Source organism: Fukomys damarensis, unplaced genomic scaffold (assembly GCF_012274545.1).
Source record: "Fukomys damarensis isolate Sample0158 unplaced genomic scaffold, DMR_v1.0_HiC HiC_scaffold_30, whole genome shotgun sequence".
Classification (NCBI taxonomy): domain Eukaryota; kingdom Metazoa; phylum Chordata; class Mammalia; order Rodentia; family Bathyergidae; genus Fukomys; species Fukomys damarensis.
In genome coordinates, this window is record NW_022900942.1 from 34,121,527 (window position 1) to 34,145,739 (window position 24,213).

General features: G+C 35.7%; 1 protein-coding gene across 7 annotated transcripts in view; it reads right to left on the reverse strand.

The window, feature by feature from the left end:
• Me2 (malic enzyme 2) overlaps positions 1-24,213 on the reverse strand; it is a 76,554-nt gene that overhangs the window by 9,288 nt on the left and 43,053 nt on the right. For 6 of the 7 annotated variants that reach the window (XM_010621731.3, XM_010621730.2, XM_033757601.1 and 3 more), the window contains exons 12-15: positions 21,144-21,286; positions 14,356-14,458; positions 4,971-5,041; positions 4,157-4,255 (exon numbers count right to left, since the gene is read on the reverse strand). In XM_010621731.3, the coding sequence (XP_010620033.1) occupies positions 4,157-4,255; positions 4,971-5,041; positions 14,356-14,458; positions 21,144-21,286 (416 nt within the window). The remainder of the gene's footprint in view (positions 1-4,156; positions 4,256-4,970; positions 5,042-14,355; positions 14,459-21,143; positions 21,287-24,213) is intronic. The other variant, XM_033757602.1, reaches the window with a different exon arrangement.

Below are 24,213 nucleotides of genomic sequence, written 5' to 3' on the forward strand. Positions count from 1 at the left end.
CCACCCCCAAGAGAGTGTCTCACTCTGTATTATTCAAGGCGGGCTTGGGATTCACTGTATAGTCCAGGTTGACCTCAAACTCAACATCCTCCCACCTCTGCCTCCTAGGTGTTGAGACCACGTGATGTGCCACTATACACAGCTGACTTCTCTCCTTTACATCCATTTTCTAGACAGATGGGACTTGTTATAGTACCACATAAACTCCACAGTCTCTCACATTTGAAAGTCCCCTGCATGGAATACCCTGTTCCCTCATTTAGCTAATTCGTCATCCCATGCTATGTAAGACACTGGTGGGACAGCCACACTAACTCCAAGTGGAATGAAGATCTCCATGTCAATGATACTCAAAGTTTTCAGACTAGGGGCATCAGTGTGGCCTGGGAATTTACTGGAAATGCAAATTTGGGGGCTCTATCCCATACTTAGAGAACCTCCATCCCAGACCTACAAAGTCTCTTACTACCAGAGATTGGTAGTAAGGCCCTGAGCTCTGCTTTAACAAGCTCTCTAGGTAATTTTGATGTATTTTTCAGCTTGAAAAGCACTGCTCCATGTAACAAACTCTGCTTGTTGTTCTGCACATGAAGCACCTATCCTATATTTTTTAGTGTTTTTCTTTTAAATATAAGGGGAGAGGAATGTTTATTTCTGCTTAAAATGTAGAAAGCTGCAAAGTGCATCAATTGTTACAAGAACTGAATAAAAAGAGGTACAGGACACTCTAAGAAAAAAATAAAACAAAAACTCTTGTCTCTTGCAGAGCATGAGACAGGATGATGTACTGGCCACTACATAAGCAGGTAGGCAGTAAGCTAAATTTTTAAAGAGCTGACAAAAGTAAACATTAGCTAGTATTTTAGCCACAAGCCCCTGACACAAGGATAGGGTAGTTTGCCCTAATTGGTAAGCCACAGATCTCCAGAGGTACACACAACAAAGATTAAGGGCAAGACATGAGATTGAAGAGTTCCTGTTGGTCATGTGTGCATGCAGGAAATGAGGTGGTGACCATGAGGAGCACACACAGCCCTGTCCCTGTGGTTAAATTCTCCAGCCCATAGAACTAAAAGCGGATAATCAATGCTTACAAGTTGGGATACAGACAGATGCAAAGCCCTACCTACATTCCTGAACCTTTTCTTCTAAAAAAGAAAACCTATGCTACTGAAGAAGCAGCAAACTCTCTACCCTGCTCTCTAAGGAAGGGAGACAAGGGGTGTGTGTGTGTGTGTGTGTGTGTGTGCGTGCGCGCGTGCACACACTCTCACACATGCCACCTACAATAGGCCCTTGAAGCTATACTAATTGAAGCAGGGTTCCTTTTTTCTCCATCACGCTCCTTCAGTACTGGGAATTGAACCACTTCCCAGGCTGGTATGGTCCCACTGAGCTATACCCCTGGCCCTGATTTTTTTTCTCCTTTGTAGTACTGGGGGATCAAACCCCAGACCTTGAACCTGCTCAAAGCAAGCATTCTGTCACAGAGCTATACCCTTAGGCTTCCAAGCAGGTCACTTTCCATGACCTCAGGGATTACCTTTCATTTGAATGTAACAGAGTAAGACCTTCCAAAGTCTGCTTTGACTACAACTATAATTCTATAAATTCTAAAGTGAACTCTATCATACTAATTCTAGGTTCTAAAATCTTCAAGTATTTTGCAACAGTAAGGTAATATGACTCCGTAGCCTGGCACTAGTATACAGCTGTAATATAACTTTAAAATCTTCTCTTATGCCATTTTCTTACCTGTAAATTAGACTCTAGCTCAAACAGGACTGGCTGTTATTCCCTAAAAATATTATCCTTTACCAATTCCCAATCTTTGCTTAGGTTGTGAACATCAAAATAATGTAAAGAACATTAAAAGTCAAAAGGATAAAAACTTAAAGACTGTCTACAGAGAAGTTGCAAATATGCATAATAAGTTTCAGATCTTATCCTGTTTAAGAAAATCTTAGAATATAAGCCTACTTCACTAGTTATACATTTTAAAAATAATTTGCAGATGATTCAGAACAATAGTTCCAAAAGAAATGAGAGAATTATTAAAATAATTGATCATTCAGTAAAGAAACTGGTTAATAAGAATAACTTTCCTGCATATTAGAAATGATGACTAGGTGTCGTGGCACATGTCTGTAATCCTAGCACTTGGGAGGCCGAGGCAGGTGGATTGCTGTGAGTTCAAGGCCAGCCTGCACTACACAGGAAGACTGTCTCCTCCCATTCCCCCCACCCCCCAAAAAAAAGAAAGAAAAAGAAATGATCAGTGAGAAAATATGGGAAGAAGAAAACTTCATAGGATAACAAAAATATTAAAATATTTAGAAAGAGTGACATGCCATATTCACATGAAGAAAATAACAAAATATATTGAAAGACTTTTAAGAAGTAGAGACTGAGAATGACTCAAAAATAAAAAAATTGTTTCAATTTAATTTGAAAATGTGACATCAAGTACTACTCAGCCGTAAAGAATAAGAAACTAGCGATGTTAATAGCTAAATGGATGCACGTTGAGGCCATACTCAAGTGAGACAAGTAGGACACACTTGAGTAAATACTAAATAATTTCTCTGGTGTGAGAAACTAAAAGTGTAAATAAGGTTCAAACAGTGTAATTGATAATATGAAATAGGAAGAAAAGGGCTAATGGCGAAGTGAGAAGGGGAAGGGAAAGAAAAAATGTGAAAAAAGGAAGAAATGGAAACAAAGTATTTGTAAATAGGGAAGGGTGAAGGGGATGAAGGGAGGGCAGGGTTATGGGGAAAAAATAAGAACTAAAATATATCATGTAAAGGTACAAGATCCCAATGATCAATATAACTGAACTGTTTCCTTTAAATGTATGAATACACTTAACGGGGAAGAAAAATGTTACATCAAAGCTGGAGGTGGTAGTGCACATCCATAATCCCAGCATTAAGGAGGCTGAAGCAGGAGGCTGTTTTCTTTTTTTTGGCTTTCTGAAACAGGGTCCCGCTATGTAGCTCGGGCTGGCCTTGAACATAAACTTCCTGCTTCAGCCTCCAGAGTGCTGAGATTGCAGGCATGTGACACCATGCCTGCCTGAGGCAGGAGTTATTCTGAGTTCAAGACCAGCCTGGACTACACAGTGAGACTCAAAACAATCAAGCAAACAACAACAAAACACAAAAGCCACCACAAATGGACATATTTACCTATACAGAGGATGTTCACTATAACATGTGTAGTAATAAAGACACTTAAATGTTCAAAAAGAGAAATTATTTAAAAAATTATGATGTAACAGATAATACCATGCACCATTAATGACTACACATGAGAATAATAAGAACTATTACTATTTTGGGATATTACTGACTTTTAAAACTTATTAGTAAATGCTTGCAGCACATAATGATTACATTCATTATGGGGAGTTGGTACATGTACATAACACATCCTCTTTTTTAAATTCCCTTTCCCTCACCTCCCTCCCCACTCCCTCATCTCTTGGTCTTCTTCCCTTTTGCAAAAGATCTATTTCCCTACTTCCTCTTATCTATCTTTTACTTTGCTCTTTAATTATTTATACTTTGGGTTCCTCATATAACAAATCATGCCATACTGAATCTTATTGTGTCTAATTAAATCACTTAACATGGTCTCAGGGTGCATCCATTTTCCTGCAAAAGACTCAAGTTTATTCTTCTTTGTGGCACAGTAGTACTCCATTGTATAAAAATTCTACACTTTATCCATCTGTTGATGGACATATAGGCTGTTTCCAAGATTTATTTATTATGAATTGTGTTGCTATAAAAATGAGTATGCATATACTACTGTAATATGATGTCTTTAACTCTTTTGGAGAATTATTAACTTACAAGGTAAAGACAATCTATTAAATGGAAAAGTGCAGTAAGAAACCAATTATAAAAATAGGCACAGGTGATTACATGCAGGTATGTATCATATTATGTGTTTTCAAAGAAAAAAAAAAAGACTAGAAAGCAACAAACCCAAAATAATGATGTGTATTGCATTCTGGTGATAAGAATATGGGTAACCTAAAATTTCTTATTTGTACCTTTGTAAATGTTTCAAATTTATCTCCAATGACTTGTGTAACTTGCAATAGAAAATGTCATTATTATTTATGTGAAAGGTATACATTACTTACTTTAATAGCAATGTTAACAGAAACTTCCTGAATATTAGCAAGTGGTGGGTAAAGTCTCCCCTGGGCTAACTCTTCATTTGTCAATTGACTTGTCAGTGCCTGAAAAGAAAGCCAACATTTTACTTTTGTTTGTTTAAATAACAGAAGGATTTAGTAAAATGGAAAAGCACTGGGGAAACCGAAAAATACAGGTAACCAAATTCTTATTCTACTGTAGGCATTAAAACTGTTCAGTAACAACAAAGAAATAGCCAAGCTTAAAGACTTATTGATATATTTTATTTAATTCATACAAAGCTTGGCATAATTACATAGCTACTCAGAAAATAAACATCAGTGTTTTTTATTAATATTAGTTCTTGAGAACTTCTATTGCAAAGTCTGGAGCTCCAACAAACCAGCACTCCAAATAATACCAGTACGTGTTCACTAAAAATAGGGAAGGAGGGCCAGGGATTTAGCTCAGTGGCACCATGCCTGTCTTGCAAGCGCAAGGTCCTGAGGTCAATCACCAGTACCAAAAAAAGTATATATATGGAAGGAGTTATGTTTTATCTATGCTGTCATAATCCTACCTTCATATATACATATACACATATATACAACATGAAACTTAGTTTAAGGTATGATTCATAGCATATAATCAAACATTTAAAAAGTTATGATTTAAAAAAATCAATATAATGCAAAAGTAGACATGCAAATCAAAAAGTACTGAATGCGTAACTTCTGTTTCATTAATAAGACAGATTTAACCCATACTTTGTTTTTAAAACCTATCCATCTTTATAAAATAAATACTTAAAACATTTACCTTTGCAGCTTCAAGGAAAACATTGTCACTGATATGTCGGGTGTGACAGAGAATGACAGCTAAAGCCACACCTAGAATACATTTTAAATAGTTTATTTACTAAGGTGACTTTTAGGAACTGAATTCCTAATCTGAGGCTAATAAATGGTAATCAACCCCTATTCCAAACAGCCTCCTAAAAGAAAGCCAAAACCTGAGTTAAATCAAATAATCCTTATTAACTTATTCTCTAAAGAAACAATTTTAAAAATAAGTGGCTTTTCTTCCCATTTCTAACTGTCAGTAATCTTATTAGAATCTTATGCATTGTTGCAGAATATTCACACCAGGGAAACTATTTGGTATTTACACATGTGTGACTTATTTATTTCACTTAGGAGTATATCTTCACTATGTATCCATTTTCCTATGAATGAATCTATTCTCTCGCTCTTTATGGCTGAGTAATATTCCATTTTATAGAAAAACCACAACTTCTTTATCCAGTTTCCAACGGATGGGCAAATAGGTTGTTTCCAAGATTTAGCAATTACAAACTGTGCCGCTATAAACATGGGTGCACATACTTCTCTGTGATATGATTCTTTTAGTTCTCTTGGAAAGATACCCAGCAGAGGGATGGCTGGGTCAAATGGAATCTCCAGTCCAAGCTCTTTGAGAAATGGGAAGAAAGGCGCTAAAGGTGTAGGGAAGGTGTGATGCGTAGGGGAAGAACAAAAAAGGGAAAAGAAAAAAATGTGAGAGAATGAAAAGATGAAAATAAAGTGTTTGTAGATGGGGAGGGGAGGAGGGGGTGAAGGGAGGGCAGAGGTAAGGGGAAAAAATGAGAATCAAGACTTGCCATGTAAAGGTACATGATCCCAACAATGAATGTAACTGTACTGTATCCCTAAAATGTACCAATAAACTCAATAAAATTAAAAAAAAAAAAGAATTAAAAAAAAATAAGTGGCTTTTCTCAATTCAGCTTTTACATTTATCAAAAATACAAATGCACACAATTATCAGCTCTTGTTATAAAAAACATCAGACCTCTAACCCTCCACTTCTTACTCAAAAGGGGCAACTGCTTTCAATTATTTTAGCTGGTTATTTTAATATCTGTCACTTTTAACTCACTTATATTTCTTCTAATTTTTGTTTTAGCACTCACTGATTCCTTCTTGTGGGAAATAAGCACTTACTTATCTATTTCAGCCTTCTCTGTTCTTCCCAATACAGTATAGTTAGAACATAATTTGGTTCAATTAACATTCAGTGCTTATAATGACCTCATAAGTACTATTCATAACCGAACCATGCATTAATATTGTAATGTAATTACTTTTCTTCTACATAACTTTTTGTTTTCCGTTTTATTATCCATTTTTTCTCTTTAGAGTTTTTAAGTATTTAACATTACTTAATCCTAGAACATTCCCTCATTATCTAAATCTTCTTCCATTTTGGTACTTCATATATTCTCTAATTTTATCCTCTTTTTTTTTTTTTTTTTTTTTTTTGGTTTTTTGAGACAGGGTCTCACTATGTAGTTGAGACTGACCTGGAACTCACTATGTAGCCCAGGCTGGTCTCGAACTCACAGCGATCCTCCTGCCTCAGCCTCCTGAGTGCTGGGATTACAGGTGTGCACCACCATGCCTGGCACTAATTTTATCCTTTATTGTAAACCTCTGCCAAAGATCCTGTCTGGCCAGATTGTTCTCCATTTCAGATGTGGAGCTGTCATCCTGGAAATCCTGTTAACAGCATGGAGACTGCTATGGTTTATATCTAGATATTCCCTCAAAGCCTCACACACTTACAGGTGAGGCTTTTGGGAGGTGACTTGATCATGAGTGTGATATGGATTATGGTGTGTGACTGGATTAATCCACTGGTGGGTTTATTATGGGAGTGACGTTGGAAGGTGAAGCCTGGTGAGAAGAGGTGGGTCAATGGGAGTATGGCCTGGGTATGGCCTAGAAGTATGTCCCATGATCCCTTGCTGCTTCCTGCCTGTCATGCTGCCCTGTCATAGAGCCAGCTGACTATGGACTGAAACCTCTTGCAACTGTGAGCCAAAATAAATGTCTCCACCTTTAACTTGTAGGTATCAGGTATTTTGTCTCAGCAATGAGAAAGTAACTAAAACAGGGACTCTGCTTCTTTTTGAGTCCTTTCGCTTTTGGTACTGGGGATCGAACTCGGGTCCTTGTGCTTGTGAGACAGGAGGCAGAACCACTGAGCTACATCCCCAGCCCTCAGTCCTTTTCCTAAGTCCCAGTCTTCCTAGTTTTTTGTTAATTCTCTCTGGTGGGCAAATTTTCCTGTGGTTTTCTAAAAAACAGTACATGTAAAATATATTTTCTTGAAACCCTATATTTCTAACGTGTTTACATCTTTCTACTTGTGTGATAGTCTGTCTGTGTTTGGAATTCTACTCTGGAAATAATTTTCCCCCAGAATGCTGAGTACCATTCCAACACATCTTAGCTTGCAGTGCTGGTGACAGACAAGTGCAGTATCAATCTGATCCCATGCCCTTTTTTGGTGATTGTTTTATGTTTTACTTCAGACAGCAGGTGTAGGTTCTTTGTTTTTGTATCTGATATCCAGAAATTTCATGTGTCTTGAGGTACACTTTTATCCACCATGTTTGACATTTAGTAGTGAACCTTTCCTATTGGAAAATCTGAATCTTTCCCTTTTTAGAAATGTTTGTAAAGTCTTTGATGATAGTTTTCCTCCTATTTTTATTTTTTTGTCCTGAAATTTAAACAAAATTTTGTCTTATTTTAGAATGTAATAGTATTTGTCTCAATGACAATATTGATCATTTTGTTTTCTTTTATGAAATCAATCTTTCTTGTAAGAGACTTTCCTTAGATGACCAGTAATCTGAGCATTTTTTTTTGGGACAGTGTCTCACTCTGTAGTTCACGCTGGCCTTGACTTCACCATGTAGCCCAGGACAGCTTCAAACTTGCAGTGATCCTCCTGCTTCAGCCTATAGTACAGGAATTACAGGTATGCGCCACCATGCCCAGCAAGCATTTCTGACATTTAAGGTTATGAGGCATAAATAAATTAATAAATAAAAATTTAAAAAGGTTGTTAGCTATGAGCACAAGGGATCATCTACTCAGAGGATCATCGTAGAATGACCTGGCTTTCTTTCATCTTACTACTTCTGGCACCTCTGTATTCAAAGCTGTGTCTAGTACCTCATTGTCTAGACATTTTCTGTTCTATTTAAAGAGTATCCTACTATCACTGCCCAGAGATGAAAAGGGCGATCACTGGATTGCCAAGGTATTAGAACAGGATTACGTGAATCCAGCCTGCCTTTCCCTTCTTCCCCACCTCATTTGTTCATTTACTTATCTGTCTTTGTTATATATTTTAAGAAGGACATCAGCATTGGCCCATTTACATTTAATGTATGCACTTATATGTTTGGGACTCAATGGACTGTCTTTGGCCTATTCTATGTTCCTTTTTCTCTTTCTTGCATTTTGGGTTTTTAATAATTTCATTTTGAGCTGGGGATTTAGCTCAGTGGTTCTGTTGCCTGCCTCACAAGCACAAGGTCCAGAGTTCTAAGTACCAACCCCCACAAGAAAACACATAATAATTTCATTTTATCCCTTAATATTCATTTCAGGAATTGGAAGTTTTTCTAGTATTCTCATGATTACCCTGAAATCTATAGCATGTAACCTTTGCTTATCAGAACTCTACATTAATTTTTAACTTGTCTTCCTGGTAGACAACACAGTCTTTTTTTTTTGGTACCGGAGATCGAACTCAGCCCCTTGTGCTTGCAAGTCAGGCAGTGGAACCACTGAGCTAAATCCCCACAGTCTTTAATAATAGTTTAATTCTATTTAACTGAAAGCATTGTTGTGCATTTTGTCTCTGTATTTTTCAAAACACAACATCATTATTGTCTGGCTCTCAATAAACAACATCCCTTTTATTTTATCCACCTATTCACAACTTATTTTACTCTACATTCCTTCCTACATCCCTGAGTTTCTGACAATATTTTCTCTTTGCTTAAAGAATAAGATCTTTTCTCTCATACAAGTCTGTAGATGATAAATTCTGTTTTCTTAAGATGTGTTCATTTTACCATAATTTTTTTTTTTTTTTTTTGGTACTGAACTCAGGACCTTGTGCTTGCACCACTGAGCTAAATCCTGGCTCCTTGCCTTAATTCTTGAAAGACATTTCACTGTGTTAGGAATTCTAGGTTGGTGGGTATTTTCTGTAAGCAACATGCAGCATAAATAGATCATCTCACTGTTTTTTGGTACTTGTTGTTGTGGAGTCAGATGTCAGTCTAACAATTGCTCCTTTGAAAGCATTTTTTCTCTTTGTTGTGATTGTTTGGGGCCTTCAATGAGGTTCCTACGTATGTATTTTTTTTTTTTTTTTTGGTACTGGGGATTGAACTCGGGTCTTTGCGCTTGCAAGGCAGGCCACCGAATCGCTGAGCTAAATCCCCGGCCCGTATGTATTTCTTTTTATCAGTCCTGTATAGGTTTCAGTGAGCTCCTTGAATACTGGTTATCATTAATCATGTCTAAGAAATTATCATCCGTAAACCCTGCAAATGTTGTCTCTGCTTTATTCTTACTCTCATTTTCTTCTGGGACTTCAGTTAAAAAGGTATCAAGTAAAAGGATTGGGGATTTAGCTCAGTGGTTCCACTGCCTGCCTCACAAGTGCAAGGTCCTGAGTTCGATCCCCAGTATCAAAAGCAAAACAAAACAAAAGTATGTATCAAGTAAAGACACATCTCTTTTTTTCCTGTATTAGTCTTTTTATCTCTATGCTTCATTCTGTTTTTTGGGGGGGTACTGGGAATTGAACTTGGGTCCTTGTGCTTGCAAGGCAGGTGGCAGAACCACTGAGCTAAATCCCCACTATGTTTCATTCTCTATTATTTCTTCTGAAATATTTTCCAGGTGATTCTTTCAGTCTAATTTGCTACAAGACTCATTTAGTCTATTATTGATTTAGATTACCTTAATTTGCTGGGGATTTAGCTCAGTGGTTCTGGTGCCTGCCTCACAAGCACAAGGGCCCGAGTTTGATTCCCCAGTACCAAAAAAAAAAAAAAAAAAAAAAAAGATTACCTTAGTTTATATTTTATAATTCTAGAATTTACTAGTTTTTTGGCTGAAGGTTGTCTTTTTATTTCTGTAAGCATAATAAATAAATAAATATATTTATTTCATAGTGCTTATCTTACATACAGTTTTAGGATGTCTTTTTCTGGCAGTTTCTGCTGACTTTGGCTTGTGTTGTCATGTGTCTTTATGTGTCTCATCATTATCAGGGAGTATGGAGCTACATGTCCAGCCCTCTTTGAGACAGGGTCTTGCTAAGTTGTTGAGGGCTGACCTCAAACTTGTGATCCTCTTCCCTCAGTCTCTCAAGTAGCTGGGATTACAGGTGTGTGCCACCACACCTGGCCTCTTATTTTCTATTATTATTACTTTTAAAAAAGGGGTTGCAGGGCTGGGGATTTAGCTCAGAGGTTTGGTGGCCTGCCTTGCAAGCGCAAGGACCTGAGATCAATCCCTGGTACCAAAAAAAAAAGGGGGGGGGGGTTGTATTTGCAAATTTCTTTATAATAATAATAATTTGAAGACTAAGTATTACTTCAGAGAAGATTTTGTTTGCTTCTGTCAGGCACATAGTCCAGAACAAAAGCTTAAGGTTTCCAGGATCATCTACTGCTGCTGTAAACCACACTTTCATTCCACTGTATAGTCCCTCAGGGTGGGAGTTACTAACTAGGTTCCTTTTCAAATCCTGGCTCCACTCAGCTCTTGTTCTCTTCCCAATCTTGATCCAGAATTTTGCAGTATTTTTTAGCCCTCTGATCTTTTACAGGTTGTTTGCTTTGTTTCAAAATTCCATCCAGCTGTTATAGTAGCTGGACGGGTAATTCCAACATATCAGGGTGTTAGGTTTTTAATGCTTTATGTACATCCAATCATCCTGTTTGTAGGTCCATTTTTACTTCTAGTGCCAGATAATTTTTCATGTTGGTATTTAGAGTGTAACTTTTATTAACAAAATTATGACTGTAAAATACTACAAAAAAGTAATCAACTGTTAAATTCCTTAATATAAAAATATGACTTTAAAAATGGCTTTACTGGGGCCAGGGATATAACTCAGTGGCACCTCACCTGCCTGACAAGCACAAGATCCTGAGTTTGATCCTTACTACCGGAAAAAAAAAAAAAAAAAAAAAAAAAAAAAAAAAGAAAAATGAAAAATGGCTTTATTAGTATTAACAAAGAAATATTTTCTTCCATGCGCTCATGCCTTTATGCCACAGAAATACTACTTGATAGAAAAGGTTAAGTTTGAATATTGCCAAATTCTAGAAAGAAATTATCAACGATAGGAAAGTTTCTACTATAAATACTAAGACACAAGAGACAAATACTACTACACAGGGGAAAAGAAGAACATAATATGCAAACCCCTAGGCTATTCACAAGTTAAATACCTTCTTTAATTTGACAACAGGAGTAAAATGCATTCTGATGTTGACCTATATATACTGTGTATGTACTGGGCATATCTTAACTAGAGCCTTCTGGTAACTATTCAGTGAAAGACCCATAAAGAAAACCAAAACATGAATGCAAAGGAATTCATGCAAAATCCCTATTTTACTCAATATAATCTTTCCTTAAAATAAATGGACAACCACTAGAAATTTGTTAAAACACACACACACACACACACACACACACAACAAAAAAGCCACTCTAAGGAAGACATAGTTCCAGAAAGCAGCTATTAAAAAAAAAAAAAAAAGTCTAGATTAAGAAAAAGATATTGTGAATTAAAAAAAAAAAACTGTTGCACAGACTGAATTAACATACTTTTTCAGAATCTCCAGTATTATAGTTTCATTTTTAAAATTCAGAAGCCAAGTGTGGTGGCACATGCCTCCTGGAATTCTAGGAGGCTGAGGCAGGATGGCAAATTTCCGCCCAGCGTGGACCAGTGAGACTGTCTCTAAAACATTTAAAAAGGGCTGGGGAAGGTCTTGACTTCAATCCCCACTACTACTAAACTAACTAACTTAATTTTTCAGATATATAATGAAGTAGTTATGAATGGAATAGTAAGATGTTACTGATTTGCTTTAAAAAGACTTGAGATAAACCATCCACTGTAAACTGGGTGTGGTAGCACATACCTGTAATCCAGCATTTGAAAGGCTGAGGCAGGAGGATTGTTGCGAGTTTGCAGCCAGCCTAGATTACACAGTAAGTTCAACCCCAAACTGAACTACATAATGAGACTGTCTCAAAAAAACCAAAACAAAAAACAATTATAAAAAAACCAAATGCAGATGCCAAAAAACAGACTTAAATACCAGAGAAGCTTTCCATCTTGCAGAATAAAAAAGGCAGATGTAGGGCCAGGGATTTAGCTCAGTGGTTCCACTGCCTGCCTCGCAAGCACAAGGACCTGAGTTCAATCCCTGGTACCAAAAACAAACAACAAAAAAAACAACAACAAACAAACAAAAAGAAAAAGCAGATGTGAAAATGTGAAATAAAATTAAAAAGATAGCACAAGGATTAAAAAGACTGAAAAGATGTTTTTAGTGTGAAATGGCTCATTCATAGGCATGCATGATAAAGGCAAACAAATTCAAACCTAGATGCATCTTATTAATCTTTCAGAAATCTAGGGAGAAATGAATATTAAAGACAGAATATAACTAGTTTGTAAAGGAATGAACCTCCCTGAATATAGATTTCCTGCCTGAAACAATGACTTCAATTAAAAGAGAAGTCTTCAAAAATCTAATAATGAATTTGACTTTAAAAATCTTTACCCAGCAAAACTATCAAGTGAGAGGACAAAATAAAGACATTTATAGAGATGTAAGAACTCGGGAATTTGTCATACATTCTTCCTGTTGTTGTTTTGTTTTGTTTTGTTTGAGACAGGGTTTCACTATGTAGTTGAGACTGAACTAGAACTCACTATGTAGCCCAGGCTGGTTTCAAACTCACAGCGATCCTCCTGCCTCAGCCTCCGGAGTGCTGTCATAGATTCTTTATGGCCAAAACCAAACCAAACCAAAACAAAAAACCCCAACAACAGCAAACCCAACTTATTCAAAAATATATCCCCAAAACGAGAGAGAGAGAGACAGAGAGAAAGAGAGAGAGAGAGAGAGAGAGCAAGCGAGTGCAAAATAGTGCACTTCTATAGGAGAGAGAAGCTGGAAAACAAGATAACTTGCTACAGTGTGAGGTCAAGAAAAAATGAAGAATACTGGCATCCTAGAAATTAAAGGGGCATTCACAATATGTGAAAAATTTTATGTTTCAAACATTCAGTGAGGAGGAGGGGGTGAAGCGGGGGCAGGGACAAGGGGGAAAAATGAGAACCAAGACCTGTCATGTAAAGGTACAAGATCCCAATGATGAATGTAACTGTATTGCATACCTAAAATGTACCAATAAACTCAATGAGAAAAAAAAAAATGACAAAAATTCAGTGATACAGAGCTACAAAATCTAGCATATTTATCAATCACATTCTAGCTGAATAACATTTACATAATATGGATTTTTCTAAGGGTTTTGAATATTAAGAATCAATTCCCAGACAAAAGCATGGAAGACATCTAAACACAATATAAATATCAAAAAATTCTCTTCAATGTAGAAATATTAACTCACCAAAACTGAAAGGTAGAGTAAGAAAGCAAAGCCTGAAATACTTTTCATTTTTCCTTTGACAAGTTAATAAAAAGTTTTAAAATGCTGATAAAAGCTCTTTATGTTACTTACGTACTAAATATATACATACTAGAGTACTGAATAGTATATATATGTGTGTACTAAAGTACTGAGAACTAAAAGTAGTAAGACAAATTGAGTGGGAGAGGGAGGAAGATATCAGAAGGCATGTGTGCACAATGACAACATTTCATAGTGGGAGATTCACATCCATGGCTGAACTAGAAGAAACACAACAAAAGAATATACTGGGCATGATAGTAATCACCATAAAAAGAACAAACCATGTATCTGAGTAGTATCCTAAGAAGGTACCAAAGGGAGGTACAGGGAGCTAAACAGTTTACCATCTTGTTCTTCTGCATTTTTATGAACTGTGTACTATAGTTCTACAAGAAAACAAGTTTAACTGATAGCATGAATAAACGTTCAGGGAAAATACAGCAAGTTGTATTTGCTGAATTCCTTGAGTTTCCTGGTACATTCATAGCAAAATTCTGTAAATAATGTTGACTCATTTTAACCTTAAATTCCAAAGGATTCTACGAAATATTTTAAAGTAATTAACTCTTGCTCTATAACATAAGTATGGTGACACTTACCTGGAAAAATATATACATTGTTTCCTTGACCTGGTGTGAAGACTCTCCCGTCTTGGAGTTTCACTGACCCAAATGGACTGCCACTGGCAAACAAACACCTTCCCTATCAAATGAAATCATTTTAATTTTGTTACTTTATGAAGATGAAGTAACTAAAGTAAATTTACACCAAATTAGGTCCTACACTAAATCGGACCAATATACTACCTGCTAACAATCCAGCATTCACTACATAACATAATCCTTTTATAAAAATCTCTTTATTTGAGTGAGGCTTGGTTTATACATAGTATACTTTAAAATAAAGCTGAAAATGTTCATTATAAGCTATAAAAATCCTGATTCTTCTACTTCCTTTATAAAATAAAGACCAATAAATATAATCCCAAATACAAAAGTCTAATGTAAATACCTGTGAATGAAGGAGTATTAATATGCTATCATTTTCTTGTACATTTGTTATTTGGGCTCTGTAACAAATGCTTTATATATATTAACTCAGTTAATTTAGCTCTCATGAAAACATTTGGAAGTTATCATTATCTTTACTTCACTATTTTACAAAAAGTCAGAAAGTAAGGTTTTTATATTTTGAAGTACTTTTCCTCTATCAGTAACAGGGTTGAACCCAGGGCCTACACACTGACTACATTTCTCAGCCCCTTTGTTTTATTTTTTATTTTGAGATAGTCTCACTAAATTGCCCAAACTGGAGTCAAACTTGCAACCCTCCAGTTCAGCCTCCCAGAGTGCTGGAATTACAGGCATGTGTCTCCACCTCTGGCTTTCAAGTCCTTTAACAAAATTTTATACAAATTTTTATAACTCCAAAGCCCATATTCTGCCTATTATGCTACAATATCCCCTAGCAGGCAGCTTATAAAACAGACATATAATCATACTTATGTTCCAGAAAAACCTAGCATACTGCTGCCTTGTTAAAGAAAAGTCTCCATTTTTTTTTCAGTCATCTAGTTGCAGTACAATGCTATATAATGGCATGTAATAAATGTTATTGGCTTCTTCACTATTTCTAGGAGAACCAGATGCTCATGCAATTAAAAAGCACTGAAATTCAATTTATAAAACAAAATAATTTATATAGCATCCCCCCATTCCCTCCTTCCAAAAAAGACAAGAAAACAGTAGTACAAAAAATCACCTGTTTTGGATTACTAGAAGAATAACTAAAAGAAGTCATGTTATATAGCCAAATGGGCTAGATTACAGAACAGTTTACAGAAAACTGAAATATCTCCAACACAGTAGGATGGACAAACTACCACAACACCTGAACACTGAACACAACTGGCAAGTCCATCTACTTCAGGTCATCTTCATTTCCCCCAACAATCACTATAGAGCTTAAACACAGCTAGATCTTAATGGTAATAACATTCTCATTGTGAAGTCCAAGCTAGCCTCTTTGAACAATTTGCCATTAAAATGTGGAGACTTTTTAAAAGATAAATACTTTTCTCACTGTGAAGCAGAGGATGTAAGAGTAACATGAAAACATCTCTCCACTGAAAAGACACAACTAATTTAAGGGGTGATGACAAAAATTTATGCCATTATTCTATGTAATACTAAGAAGGAATTCATTTAAACTATGAGTCAATCTTTCTTACTCTATGTGAGAGCATGACTTCAAAGTTAGCAAAAATTGTGAAAAAATTTGTATCTCAAAACTGATGAAATACAGTTTATCAAAATAGTCTCCTTGAGGAGTTCTTATTCATTCCGATAATGTATATTTACTTCAATATTAATTCAAAAAAATAAAATTCTTGGCCAGGTGTAGTGGTGCATGCCTATAATCCCAACACTCTGAGAGGCTAATGCAGGAAAACTGTAAGTTCAAGCCATGTCTGGGCAACTGAGCAAAACCTTGTCTCAAAAATAAAAAAGATCTGGGGGCTGGGGATTTAGCTCAGTGGCCCTGCCGCCTGCCTCCCAAGTGCAAGGTCCCAAGTTCAATCCCCGGTACCAAAAAATTAAAAATAAAAAAGACCTCGGGATGTAGCTCAGTATGAAGTCCCTAGGTTGAACCCCCCATACCATAAGAACAACAACAACAACAAAAAACACCCACACTTAAATGTTGGAGGAGTCACACATACTACTGCTGCTCAAAAAATCCAAATTTTTTATATTTTGGGCATGCTAAATCCTATGATACATTGAATATATGTAGCAAATAGTCACTGGGTAAAGTTAAAGTTTAATTTCTGTGGCAACAGCCATTAGTTTTAGATAAAGCCTAGTGGAAATAATAAGCAATTAAGTTAAAAGTAATACCATATGTTAATAAAAAGTACACTAATGAGGTTGACTTTTAAAATATTTTTATGCTGATTTATTTTAACAGAGGATTTTAATAATTATAGGTTTCAATAATTTTTATATCTATCGGAAACCAATAGTCAGAGCATTTATTATGACTACGAAAACAGTGATACAAAGGAGTTGAAAGAACAAAGTTTTCTCCACAATTCTGGTCACAAAGCGAACTGAACAAGAAATTCATCAAATTTCCCCATAAGGTCAATATTGAACCTAGCCACTTAATTTGATTCAATTCTCTTCCAATTTGGTTTGTGATCAGAATTGAGCCTGTGAAACAAGGTACCACTGTATATGTCAACAAAGACCTCTGACAATGAGGGGGAAAACCAAAATGTATGAAGGGTAGGAATATTAAGTACAGAAAGTTTCTGAGAGAACTGTGCTTTAGTAATGATCTTCTAGGTCGTTTCATACCAATTTGCTTTCTGGTTAGAGTAAGGAATACCAGATAAAACAAATCTTAAAAACATTTTTACAGAAGCCAAGCGCTACCAAGATAGTGAGTCTGGTGTTGAGAGGTAGCAGGAGGAATGTTCTCAAGGCCCAAAAGAAGATGAAAACAAGACACGTAAGCCCAGCATTTGATGGTTTTCCCTTCAAAGTGACTGCTGATTTCAAAGGCAAAAATTGGGAACTGAGACCATGAGAAATAAAGCTACCACGAGAGAGTCTCATCATGACAGAAAAGTTAAGGGACCACTGAAGACGAAGGCCGCCAGTAAATCCCTCAGGGTTTCTGGTTCATACTCAGGGGAGTGCACATTAGGAGATGGCACAAACCGTAAGCAGAATATGCCTTGCCTGAACTGCATTCTGACTGGATCATGATGAGCTGTTCTACCCTAGCAACCTCTAGAGAAGGGAAGCCCTCTGGAGGAAGACAACTTCACCTAGAGCTTCAAATTATTGTCACCATCCTTCATCCATACAATCCAACACTCGGTAAAACAGCAAAAACTAGGCTCACAAAAGGATAACATTTAATACAAAAAGAAAAAAAATGAACTAAGAGTGACATTTATTAAAATTAGAACCTTTATAATTCATATTTTCAAGAAATTAGAAGAAATGTCAAAAGAAAATTTCATCAGAGCTGTAAACTATAAAAAATGGTCAAATAAGTTTTTAAAAACTTTAAAAAATTGTGTTATGAAGAGTATTCTAATAATATATTTAAAAGAATCTTTCTAGCTTCTGAGATACTATATTTATAACTGATACCTAAGATCTTCAAAATGATTTAGGATCATACAAAGAAAGAACAAGATTAGCAATAAGCTTATTTTTGCTCAGTTTTGTTTTTGTTTTTTTTTGGTACTGGGGATTGAACTTGGGTCTTTGCGCTTGCAAGGCAGGCCACTGAACCACTGAGCTAAATCTCTGGCCCCAACAAGCTTATTTTTGAAACTAGGTATTAATGTAATCAACTTCTCTATACATTTGAAATTTTTCATAACACTTTTTCTTTGAGACAATGTGTCAATATTTTGTCCAGGCTGGTGTGATCTCCTCACTATATGACACCATGCCTAGGTTAAAACATTTAAAAAAAATTTTTTATTGTTCTTATATCTTTGAAATACGTAATTATATTTGTCCTGGGGAACTGGTACATATATATATACCCTTTTAAAAAAATGGGGTGGAGACAAAAACTTTATCACAGATTACTTTATTCTCAAGGGTATAAGCTAAAAATTATAACTGCTGGATATAACTATGAATGTGCTTTTAAAAATCATTTTCTAGATACAGTAGAATAGATAATTTAGGGAATTATTTGAACTTCTCCCTACTTCCTAATTATCTACCCTCTATTTTGCTCTTTGTGTATATAAATATATATTGACTTTTTCATATAAGAGAAAGCTCATGTGATATTTAAGCTTGTGTGCCTACTTATTTTACTTACCATTATGTTCTCAAGTTGTATCCACTTACCTATGAAATGCTAATACATTTCACTGTATGACTAGTTTCTCTTAGTTCACTGAAAATAAAGTTTTGTGCTATTATCTTTCTTTGAAGCAAGTCTTTTCTGCCTTTGAGTAACTACTTTGAAGATAATTATACATAGTGTATTAACTGTTGTTATTCTCTTGCTTTACTTTTTCATAAAATAAAAAATAAAAAATGTACCTTTAATAAATAATACAAAATTACTTTCTAGGGAATTAGAGATTGTTATGGTTTTCATCTAGGTGTCTCCCAAGAGTGTCATATGCTCATACATAGGGCTTTTGTAAGAAAACTGAATCATAGGGATGCTATATATATAGCTGACTTGCTGTTAGGAGGTGGCTGTGGTCAGAGGAGGCTGGAGTATAATCTGGAAGGGCGTTTCTCCCTCTCTAGCTCCTCTCTTCTCTATCTCTGCTTTCTGGTCACCATAACACACACAGCTTTTCTCCCCCAGGCTTTTCTACTATGCCTTCTTGCCTTGAAGTCAGCCAACAATGCACTAAAAATGTTAGCCAAAATAAACTTCTCCTCCTCTAGTTCTGAAGGTCAGGAATTTTGTGCTAGCAATGAGAAAGTGACTAAGACAGGGATGCAGCTCAGTGGTAGATCTCCTTTTTCCTAAGCCTGCAGGCCCTGTGGTTGGTCCCAAACGCTGCAAACAAATTCTTAGAGCTACTTACATATCAAGAAATTATAAGAATGCAGAAAGTGATCACACAGTGGAGATTAGAAGTATATCCCTAGAAAACACTAAGGGAAAAAAAAACTCTAATGATAGACAAGCAGGCACTTGTAATTGGAGTATAATCTAGCAACAGGGTTAAAGAATCTGAAAACAACCAAATCTCAATCTACATGAAAGTAAAATTTTGTTGCAGACAGCAGTTAAAACAAGGAATATGGCCAAAGCAGAGATATTAAGACAACATAACTCAAAAGAGAAAAGAAAAGAAAAGAGAAAAAGAAAAAGCAAAGCAAAGCAAAAGCACTTGGTTGTTTCATAAGAAATGAAAGACAGTAGAATTTACAGAGTAGTTATTTCTATATTATGTAATTTAAGTATCATTAAATTAATAACTTATTAAAAGACTCAAAATTAAATTCTACAAATTAAAATTATACAAGAACTAAAATTAAGAACTTAACAAATAAGCACAGTTGGAAAGAGAATGTGCAAAGTTGAACAGCCAAAGAAAATCATCAGATTGAAAGACAGCAAACAGGATGATATATACAGAAAACAGTACAAGAGAGTCAAGATGTTAAAACAAAAAAGTCTGACCATGCAAACAGGAGTCCTACAAGGAATATGGCCAAAGCAGAGATATTAAGACAACATTTTTCCAAAAGAGAGAAAAAATTAAACAAAAAACCAGACATCAAGCCTCAGGTACACTGTAATCTCCAGGTGGAATAAGATCTAAGAAAATCATATGCAGGTCTACTGCAGGGGATTTAGCTCACAGACACTGTACCTGCCTTGCAAGCACAAGGTCCTGAGTTTGATCCCCAATACTGAAAAAAAAAAAAGCTGCTCAAAACCTATCACGCAGCCAGGCATGGTGGTGCACATCTATAATCCCAGTGTTCAAGAGAATGAAGCAAGAGGATCAGAGAGTTTGAGACCAACCTGGACTACATAGTGAGTCAAGGCCAGTCTGAATTACACAGCAAGAGACTCTTTAAAAATAAAACAAGACAAAACAAAACCCCTAATACGTGAGGTTATCAAAAGGAAAACAGGTCAGAAAACAATAAAATAGTATCTTCAAAGTATTGAAATAATGTATCTACCAACTTTTATTTCTATGCAGAGTGAAAATATCCTTAAAAGTGAAGGCAAAATAAAGATATTAACAAGTGAATGTATCAGGCCCACATTCAAGAAACAAGAGTTAGTTCTTCTGGAAGGAGGAAAATTATTTTGTGTAGAAGCAGAGTAATGCAGGAAGGAATGAAGGAGTGGAGATAGAAAAAATTAAAATGTAGGTAAATCTGAGTGAATAATAATGTTTTTCATTTAAAGTTTACACTTGATCTTAGCCAAAAGGCCGAGAAACTATTTGGTTTAAAGTTTAGAGAAACAACAGTGTAAGAAGCATGATGGCATTAAAAAGGAGTTATAAGGTAACTGCTTTCCAGAACTGATTTAAGTAATTTACACAAGACTGTGATGTGTCCCATGGATGCACGCTCTAATCTCTAGTAAAAATACTAAAAGAATTGTGCAGGAATGTTTAAGCCTGGGATGGTGGCACATGCCTATTCATTCCAGCACACAGGAGGCGGGGTGCAGTGGTTCTCAAGTTCAAGGCCAGCCTAGGCTACATAGCAAATTCAAAGTCAGCCTGGATTACATAGTCAGACCCTGTCATAAAACAAACTACCACACACACAACAAAAGAAAAAACAAAAAAGAATGCATAATGAGCAGAGTGAAAACAAACAGAACCAATTCATATATTACTGATTAATACCTCTGTAAGTGTGTATGCTTCTTCAGGCGTGCACTCAGCCTTTGCCGTTGGATTACTTAATGCAAATATTATAGGCCTTTCATTGATACTGGCCATGGATTTGATTACCTCAGGAGTAAAAAGTCGGCCAGCACCTGCAACTCCTGCAATAATACAAGAGGGGGAAAAAAAGCAACTTCAGCACAGGTATAATAAAGTAATTCTTATCAACAGCATTTCTACAGTAACATAAAAAAACTACCATTACAAAACTACAGGTCATATCTCATTACCAAGACAGAATCTGCACTTCTGAGAGAATGCTGTGGGAACACAATCTCAGTTGTAAAAAGTAAAACTAATAAAAGGCTGAAATTTTCACTTAAATATTTATTGTTTATTACACATAGTAAATAACAGAAAATTAAAAAAATAGGATACCACCATTCTGAGATAAAATTTGCTACAACATGAGTGAATCTTCAGGACACTGAACAGGTAAAACACACCAGTGACAGGCAAATAATGCATGACCATTTATATGAAGCACCTAGAATAGTCAGATTCATAAAGCTATAAAGTAGAATGTGGTTGCTAAGGGCAGGGAAATGTGTAATTACTATTTCATGGGTACAGAGTTTCACAAGATAAAGAGAGTTCTGAAGACTGGTTTCAAGACAATGGAAATGTACTTAAAGATACTGAACAATACACTTTAAATTGTCAGAATGGCAAACTTAAAAACTTAAAAAAACTTGAAACTTAAACTAAAACTAAAAAACTTAAAAGAAAAAATGAAATGTTAATTTGTTAAAACATGGCACTTATTGGGCTGGGGATTTAGCTCAGTGGTTCTGCCACCTGCCTTCTAAGTGCAAGGTCCCGAGTTCAATCTCTTGAACCAAAAAAAAAAAAACCCAAAAAACAAAAAAAAACAAAACACAAAAACAAAGACAAAGACAAAAACAAAAACCCCCAAACCAAAAAAACAAAACACAACAAAAAACCCAAAAAACAAACAAACATGATACTTATTACAAAATTATAGGAATTCTAAACCATTTTGGCTAAAATAACTTTTTGATACAAGTGAGCTCATCTATGTTGTTATTAAGCCCCAGACACTATATTAGGTCATTATGATATAAAAATGAGTATAATGCAGGCATGTTATAGTTGAGAAAGAAATAAACAGAAAATCATAAAGCCTTCAGCAGGTGCTATAAAAGAACCACGCGGGGCTGTGGAAGCACAGAATGACAAGGGACACGAGGCAACGGCAGGGATTTGGAGACAGAGGTGATGCCTTAGCTGAAAACCCACCATTGCAACATTTTTTTGTTTGTTTCTTTGCCCCTCTGTAGGTAGGCAGAATCAATGGATAGATTCTTAGGTTTCTGTATGTAGTTTTTTTTTTCAGCCTTAATTGAGTTTATTGGTACATTTTAGGGATACAGTACAGTTACATTCATTGTTGGGATCTTGTACCTCTACATGACAGGTCTTGGTTCTCATTTTTTCCCCTTGTCCCTGCCCTCCCTTTACCCCATCTACAAACACTTTATTTTCATCTTTTCATTATCTCACATTTTTTTCTTTTCCCTTATTACCCTTCCCCTACCCATTCCACCTTCCCTACACCTTTAGCTCCTTTCTTCACATTTCACAATGTCAGTAATCTCATTAGGATCTTATGTACTATTACAGTTTATTCATACCAGAGAAACTATGTGGTATTTACACATGTTGTATGCAGTTCTTAGAGGAATGGACTAGAGAACTTTTAAGATTTCTTCTTACTATAAAATGCAGAAATTAGAATTGTAGAAATTTAAAACAAGCCTATTTTGCTTGGCCATAGGAACTGTTTGTGACTGCTTTATTATTTAACATTCTATGAGCTCCTACATATAATTAAAGTTATAAGCAAGACTGTACATTCAAACTTGCAGCTACCTAGGAAATCAAACTGCTCCTCTTTTAAAGACATTCTTTGCTGAGAACTCAGTGCTATGTTGGCACAGTCTCATATCAACTACGCTATAAAAAACACACAAAGTTTTCAGCTTTGTTACCAATGAAAATCTGATGACACGGTTTTTCCTGGTATGGACTGTCAAATTACCTTGGCCTTTTTAAGATTCTGAGCCCAACAGTCATAACAATGCTAAAAGTAAAGTGCGATAAAGGGCTAAGCATGCATCCTACTCAAAAGGCTGGGTAGGAGGATCACTTGAGATAAAGAATTTGGGACCAGCATGGGTAACACAGTGAGGTTTTATTAAAAAAAAAAAAAAAGGAAGGAGGAAAGTATCCTTTGGGAGAGGAGGAAGAAAGAAAAGATAAAAGCAAAGCATGAACCATGACCAGCTGCATAGCTTCCAGCATTTAAGAGTAAAAGTATAATTTTTAACTGAATTTCCATGCATGGTAACTAAAAAGCTATCACAGAAACATTAGTCAACCTCTACATCCATAGGGTTCTGCATATGTGGATACAATCAACTGCATACTAATATATGGGAAAAAATTGCATCTAGCTGACACAGTGGTGCAAATCTGTAATCAATCACAGCTACACAGAATTCTGAGGCAGGAGGATCATGAGTTTGAGTCCAGCCTAGGCAACTTAGTGAGACCCTATCTCAAAAACACACTGAAACAGAAAAGCAAAGCAAAAAAATCATCTGTATTAAACATGTGTAGACATTTTTTTGTCATTATTCTTTAAACAATAAATTATAACAACTATTTAGATAGCATTTATATTGCATTGGCTATTGTTACCTAATTAGAGATTATTTAAAATACAGTACATAGAGATGGAGTGATTGCAGAGGGAGGAATGGAAGAAGAGAAGAGGGAAAGGAGAATAATAAGAACTAAAATATGAATATGTGCCTACTCTCCACAATCAATGTAATCATTATGTACTACAAACATGTACTAATAAACATTTTTTTAAAGCCTATATAAAACTACTAAAAATATACAGGAGAATGTGCACAAACAATACGCAAATACTAAAATATTTAATATAAGGGAGTTAAATATTGCAGATATTGGTGTCTATGGTGCATCCTGTAACCAG